General features: G+C 40.2%; 1 protein-coding gene across 1 annotated transcript in view; it reads left to right on the top strand.

Annotated features, from left to right (window-relative positions):
• loxl2b (lysyl oxidase-like 2b) overlaps positions 1 to 7,717 on the top strand; it is a 44,966-nt gene that overhangs the window by 17,937 nt on the left and 19,312 nt on the right. The window contains 2 exon segments of the mRNA XM_035658364.1: positions 811 to 1,022; positions 4,463 to 4,679. Of these exon segments, the coding sequence (XP_035514257.1) occupies positions 811 to 1,022; positions 4,463 to 4,679 (429 nt within the window).

Here is a 7,717-nt window from a genome sequence, read left to right as displayed (position 1 = left end):
CAACAACCTTCCGATTAGTGGACGTCCCGCTCTTCCTCTGAGCCACAGCCACCCTGATCTGCACCACACTTTTTGGGCGTATTGCTGAGGACCCAAGGGAGTTAATTTTAAAGAAAGAAGTCAGGGCTCAAAAGTAAAACCTTTAAGGATGCCAACACAAAACAACTATTGGTGCTCTGTCTAAGTATTATGGGACTGTCCAAGGCCTGTACTGCTCAAGTCTGTGGTAGATGGTGATATAGACGTGAGCCGTCTGGAAAGAAATGTCAGTTTCTTAATTGCTTCCTTACTCTACGTGCACTTGCAATGCTGTGTTTGTGCATTTTCCTTTATTGAGTGCTTTACACGTGTTGCACGTGCTACCATGAAAAACCTTTGATACCTCTGGCTTTTAAGTAAAAAACAGTTAGAGGGCAGCCGGTCATGGTGTTTAGCATTTACAAGGTGATTTACTGTAAAAATGTTTAAGTGATCAGGAGAAGATTTACAAGCAGCGCACACAGAGCTGAGCGGCTGTGGTTGCTTACATCACGTCAGATTGCAGAGTTCTGTCTAGCCAGAAACTTAGAACACAAGACTGCAAGACGTATAAAACTTTATAAATAAAGTTATAATAATTATAAAAGTTAGTCAATTACAGAAATGGACCAAAACATTATTTTAATATATGTTTAAACTGTACAAACACATATTCATAGTTTCTATGAACATCATATGTCATTAAGATAGAATTTGTTACATTTTTACTTCTGCAATTAAAGCATGTTTCTTGACCTATTTGCACATTTTGTCAATTTTTTTGGTCCACAGAACCTTGATATTCAAGTGGAGGACGTGCGCATACGAGCTATCCTGTCATCCTATCGTAAGCGAATCCCTGTAACAGAGGGCTACGTGGAGGTCAAGGATGGTGGTAAATGGAAGCAGATCTGCAACACAGAGTGGACACAACTTCACAGCAGAGTCATCTGTGGCATGTTTGGCTTCCCTGGGGAGAGGAAGTACAATGCCAGAGTCTACAAGTGAGTCTTCCACTACTGTACGTGTATGTGTGGTCCTGGGTAACTCAAAGGGCAGTAGAGGATTCAGGGTTTGATTCACCAGTGGCCCCTTTATTGTACATGGTGTTTCAGGTATTTTGTAACATTGTGGCTCACCAGTTGAATGCTGTTAGTTAGTGGGTGATTTGTTGGATAATCTGCCTCAGGGGAACTGGCAGATAGATTTTCCCTTTACTTGGTACACCATCTTGAAACAGAGATATATTACAGAGATACAGAGTCTATTTATGCGTGTGAAAACTACTTTCTGTCCAACAAACAAATTAGAAATTAGGCCCAATATTTACTCTCCTTTAGCTCTTTTTTGGACTTCACCAATTAAGAAAACTAAAACGGCTCTTCTGCTGCTAAAGCTCCTCTATGTTCAGGCAGTTGCTTTATCTGTCAGCTGGCAGGTAGTGTACAGAGAGTTTATCAGACCTTCTTTGATCTATATCACATATATCACAACAATAGCACGATAGTATAGTATCAACTAAAAGAAAAAGTTCTTAAATCTAGATTTTGACTTGGGATCCCTACAGGAACCTGGGGCTTTTTCACCTGACATGTGATATCTACTGAGGGATGTCAAGTACCATAGTGGAAATCATTCAACTATGTGGTGGGCTACTTTTCCAACCTCAAGTTGAGACTCATTACATAAAATGCTTTAGTCAGCTCGTCAGGGCCCTGACCTAAATATGCTTATTATACAGTATTTTTTTAACCTTATACCACCCTCTGTTCCGCCATCAGGACACTGGCACTAGAACTAATATGGATTGCCATGTTGTTAGTGTTAAGAGACCTTTTGTGAAAATAATCCTGTTTCAATTCACAGCAAATATACAGCTGAATCCTTAGAAATATGACGTATCCATACCTTCTAGCAGTTCAACAGTGTAATAAAGCCATGTTTAAAGCTAAGGTCTAATGATCACAAACAGCCAATTTTATGAAATTTAGGAAGACTACCACCATAACAGGAGTTGGTGTTAAAGGGTTAAAATACATTGAAATAACCCCAGTTGTCCCAAGTCTTCCATTGTGTGGATCACATGCTTAACATCACAGGCCCTTATACCTTGAATGATGATACTTGTACATCAGTACATTCCACAAAGCTGTCGTAACCCATAAGGGACTGCTAAGGGATCTAAATCTTGCTTACATGAGGAAGCTTGCAGCCGAACGGCCACAGGTTAATAGCGGCGTACCATAAAACATCCAGCACTCAAGGAAGCCCTCGAATTGACTGTCTGAGCCTGGGCTGGAAGTTTCCTCTGCTTTAGGTAACCACAGCAGAGCACGATGGCTCCTTAACTTTCCATCTACGTGTCAACCTCCTCCTGCTTCAGCCGTGTGAAACGTGCAGTGTGTCTTCAGAGGCTGTTTGACACGCCGGTGACACAGAGCCAAGATCTGCTGCAGTTTCATAATCTTGAGTTGGCCCCTGTCCTGATGCTCTTGTGTTACTTCTAGTTTAGCTTTATCCAGAGTAACTTTGACAGGTTTAAATTAAAATGTCTCTTTGAAATATGGAAGTCAAGAATTCAATGTTATGTATGTAATGTGTGTGGATGAAGAAACATGTAACACTAATGTGTTTTTTTGTTGTTGTAGTAGAGTTGTAGTACTCCAGAGATATTTTACTGTACTGGAAATTTGGTATTCTCCAAGCCCAGGCCAAGTTGACTCAAGTGATGTCCCTCGAGTACAAGTACATACATTTGGGTACTTACATACCGATATGAGTACTTAATAATACCATTACTATTCTAACAATGACATTGAAAACATTGTCCAACAAATTAAAATTATCTTGTAAAAGTTGCTTAAAATATCTTTAGCTATTGCTTCTCATCGCCTCAGCTCAACTCAGGTCATTATTATTATTATTATTGTTATTAAATCATTAATTTCAAGTAGAAAGTTAGTAGTGTAGAATAGCAGTCAAGCTTATTAAAAGCACAACTTCAATATAAACATGTAACCATATTTTAAGCTAGGTTGTAAGATTTTGGTGAGAAGTCAACTTTCACAGCCTCGGGACCACCAGTTTATGCAATCATCGCTCCATTTGGACATCACTGATATGCATCGGCTGTGTTCAGATTGCATTTGAGGAGATAGCAGAGCATTAGCGCAGAACATTAGCTTTGGATAGCCTCCAGTCCGCAGCCTGCCACTCGCCCGCTTCCTAATGAAAAACACAAATGCTGTCTGTCCTGTTTTGATGTATTTTTTCACGTACACCTCAGACATGAGACACAAGGACAGGACATGCTGTTCTGCAAATGAGGCTCATTAAATACATAATATGGGCTCAGTAATAAATGGGGAGGAAGAGATTAGCAGCCCGGCAGGCTTGAAAGAGTGTCATTAACCCCAGTTTGTTCAAGTTCATATGGAAGACTGTGAACTCTCGAGCTGTTAGCTAACCTTTCACTTTTGGTTATAATTATACAATATGCTAATGTGATTGCCCTTGTCTGGTTTTACTGTGTCAAGATAAAGCATTCTGATCAGTCTAATAATTCAGATCTTGATGAATGTAGGCTATTAATTATGAGATGATCCAAAGGCATTTTTTTGTGATTCTAAAACAGTAGAGCTAGACATTCAACTGCAGGTTCAGTCCCCCTGATGCCCTTGAGCAAATTGATGAAAACCTATTTTCTCATCCACCTACAAAATTTATGGTACTCACCTGGAGTAAAATATGTATTGAAATGATTTGAGAAAAAAGTACATAAACGTCAGCATCTTTGTTCAAACTCCACAACAACTGAACATCCTTACAAGTTGTTAAGCTAATGTGCCGAAACTGTTGACCATTTATACATCCAGCAGACATGGAACTGGTGAACTGACATATTCCGATATTCAATATTTTTTTTGCTCTGTCTTGGTTTCCAGCAACTCCTGAGGGAAGAATCTGGCTTTTTAGCGACTAAATGCTCAACCATGTTCCCAAACTAGCAGCTGTCATTGTTTGTTAGCCGTTTGGTACTGGGCAGGTCCCATACTTTCGGGTTTATTAGGGTGTTTTTTTACCAAAACAGCTGCTGTAGTGAGGATTAGGTGGACAATGATGCAATTTAAGGCCTGGGGGCCAACTCTAGCAAGTTGAGTATCCCTGGATTAATCTTTAAAAACCAAAACAATTAGCTGAAAGATGCTTAAAGGCTCTGTAGACCTGCAGAGTCTGGGGATAATTATCTGTGATTCATACATGTCACACATTATACATGATCATTTGTCCCATTATTCACGTAAAAGTATTGGTTATTGCAGGTTTAACTCTTACTGTCCAGTGGTAGGTTAAAGCACCTACTCTTCTGTTAGTTGAAAACGAGTAACCTCCTATCCTCTCAAAGACTTTATTAATCTGCTTTCCTTCTCATCCATCTGTCCAGGATGTTTGCTCGCAGGAGAAAGCCCACATACTGGGACTACTCTGTGAACTGCACTGGCAATGAAGCCCATTTGTCCAGCTGTAAACTGGGGCAGGCTACAACACTGAAGCCCAATGAGACCTGTGCCGGAGGGCTGCCTGTGGTGGTGAGCTGCGTGCCCGGCAAAGCCTTTGCACCGACACCCATGACGGGATTTAGGAAGGCCTTCCGACATGAGGTAATTTATGAACTTGAATCCTTGATGAATTAAATAACAAATGTCATGAATTGTAAATCATTACATTCAGTACAAACTCATTTTAGAAACATAAAAAAGAATGGCAACTGTAACAGGAAGTTTATACTACTCTTCCGTCAGCGACAAAGTAAATATGTGTGATGTCTATGTATGGTGTCAATTAGCTGAAATGGTAAACAAACAGCAAATAGCTGCTCCAGTTCACTTCAGTTCACTGGCTCTAATGTTGAGGGAGGGAGAAGAAATGTTTTGGTTGGACATCGGGCCAACACTGGCGTCCTGTACTCTGTGTCACTTGGTGAACTGCAGCTGTAGCTGCCCTGGACATCGCTCATCAAAATGAATTATGATCATCTCAGGGTTTAAAAGATGACACGATGTAGTAAAATTTCTTGGGACAGGGAAAGGAAAAAACATGGGTCTCCAGAAAGCCACGCCAATGTCAGCTAACTTTTATTCCTTTCAAATGTCCGTGAGCATGGAACCAGGACCCAGTCAGTGAAAACTGCTTCATTAGGCCGTTTTCTACACATTTTTTGCTTGAAGAGTTTTTGTTTTATTCACTAAGAAATTCAGACGAGCCCTCCAGAAGAGCCCTGTGCAGTTGATAGTTGAAACCTCATGAGTTGGGATTGTAATTCACAGAGGCTGGATGCTCTGTTTGCCACAATACTAAAGGGACTATTTTTACTGTCAGCACTTTTTAGTGCGTTTATTAGAGGCGCAGTGTTTCGGTGTTTCAACCTTTTTTCCACAGGATTTAATTTTTCTACGCAGCTGTTCACCAGGTGTGCATTAACTGTTTGGTCTGTGGATGTTGGTCATGGTTTTGGCAAGAAGCCTTATTGCGAGATAAGGGAAGCATTTAACAATTCAAGATTTGTGGCAGCAGTTTGAGGAAAGTCTTTACCTGTTTCAGCCAACACGTTCTCACTCCCGGCTCATCAAATACTGCTGCTTGGTCAGTGGCTCTCTGCAGCTAAATATTTTTTGAAGCAGAGGCTGCAAGATGACTTTAGAGCTAGACTGGGTTGGTTTCAACATGACAATGCCCTCATGCAAAGCCAGGTCCATAAAGAAATAGTTTTCTCAGTCAGAACACCATCCAACACCTCTGGGCCGCCTCCAAGCCAGACCTTATCACCCAACATCAGTGTCCGACCCCACTAACACTCTTCTGGCTGAATGAGTTCAAATCCCTGCAGCCAGGTTCCAAAATCTGGTGGAAAGCCTGAAACCAGAAGAGTGGAGGTTGTGATTGCGGCACATAATGGCCATGATTTTGGAATGACTTGTCACATGTGGGTGTAATGCTTTGGTGTCCACACTTTTGGCCATGTTGTGTGCATGCTAAATAATTATAATTACATATGCATGACTGTGTGAGGTAAAGAGACTCTGACCAAAACCGTTTTTGACCAAATCTTATGATATTGTCATACAGAAACTTTTTTTTACCTTCAGTAAGTCTTTTCGTGACTCCCAACTGGCTCCATGGGTGCTGTTCTCGTCCTGATTCTGACCTTTGACCTCCTCAGTGGGTAAAAGAAGGATTTTTTTCTGACTCACAGTTTTTGTCTTAAGGTTTCAAGGGTCATGAAACTCACTCATTCTGTAAACAACCACACCAACGTTTAAATCAAGCAAGAAACTACCGCCAATATTTCCAGCACCTCTAAGCTGAAGTTAATTTCTGTCTGTGTGACTCCATCCACATTCTGACGAGAGGTTTGAGCTTGCCTGCTCTCCGTCACGTTCCACAGCTGAGTGCTGGGCTGGGAGTGTCGTGTCTGACATCACATCCCAAATCTTCCAACACACTCGGCAAGTCTGACTGAGCAGTTTGATCCTAAAAACAGATATTTACTGTTTGGAAAGAACAAAGTCTGATAAAAACGTCCTGCTGGCTGGTGTGAAAGTCTTTGACTTACACACTGATACACATTAAATACAATAGGACAGGGAGATGAAGTGTCATTTTATGAGGCAATAATTATTTATTATGTTATATATTTGTTTCCTAACAAAATGTAAGGTAAATAGATTCCTGTATGTTTGAGTGCCATTTTAAAAGTTTTTAGGGTGTTTTGATTATTCTAATATTGTGACATACATATATTATCTAGTATAGTCATGACAGTTTTCATATTGTCTACATATGTTACAGTTTGCAGTTCAAACATGACAAGGAAACAGAGCATCTGTGAAATTATTATTATTAATATTATTATATAAGATATAAAGTAGTGAAAAATGCCAGTTTCGAAGGTGATGTCCTGAAATTGCAGCCGCAACAGTTACAGTCACTATTTCAATGATATATTGTAAAAGCCGTAAAAGCTTCACACTAGAAGGATGTTTTCACATTCATCTGCTGAAAGTGGAAAGTTTCTCTGTGCTCACTGAATATCAGATTTTACGGGCCGGGGCCTAACAGCATGATTTGTGCGAATCACATAATAGTTTGAAAGTCAGTCCTGGTCCAGTACCAACGTTGTAACAGTGTGATGTAGAAACTTGAAGCGCCACCACGTGCAGCATCCACTGGAGAATGGATTGTACAGCTGAGAGTACCGAACACATTATTGTTCCAAAGCAGACTAACGTCTGTATGTAATGTCTGTTATTCTGGAAGGGCGGTCCTTCTAGAAAAAAGGGTTTGAATGTTAATGACGAACTAATGTGGCAGGAGAACGGATAGTTGAAATGAATATTAAACATTGTATTGCCCGTATTAAAACCAATTTTGCTTTTATAATTCGAAAGGACGCTGTACTGATTATAACAGAGGAGGTTTCTCTCGTTATTTAGTCTACCTCATCGGTATAAATAATAATCAGAAACACCTCTCTGTATAAAGCCAGATACAACTAATGAGCAAACCGAACAAACTGCCAGCCCTCCAAAAATACGTACTGCAATGGCGAAAATCTAACAAGACCGATCCCTAAAACAGTTTCAGCCAAAACTGAACAATATGATTCATTATTTAGGTAAAACTGCTTATCGTACTTACT

Source organism: Morone saxatilis, unplaced genomic scaffold (assembly GCF_004916995.1).
Source record: "Morone saxatilis isolate NCDOM2014 unplaced genomic scaffold, NCSU_SB_2.0 Contig16, whole genome shotgun sequence".
In the NCBI taxonomy this organism is placed as follows: Eukaryota; Metazoa; Chordata; class Actinopteri; family Moronidae; genus Morone; species Morone saxatilis.
This window is presented reverse-complemented; position numbering and strand designations above follow the sequence as displayed.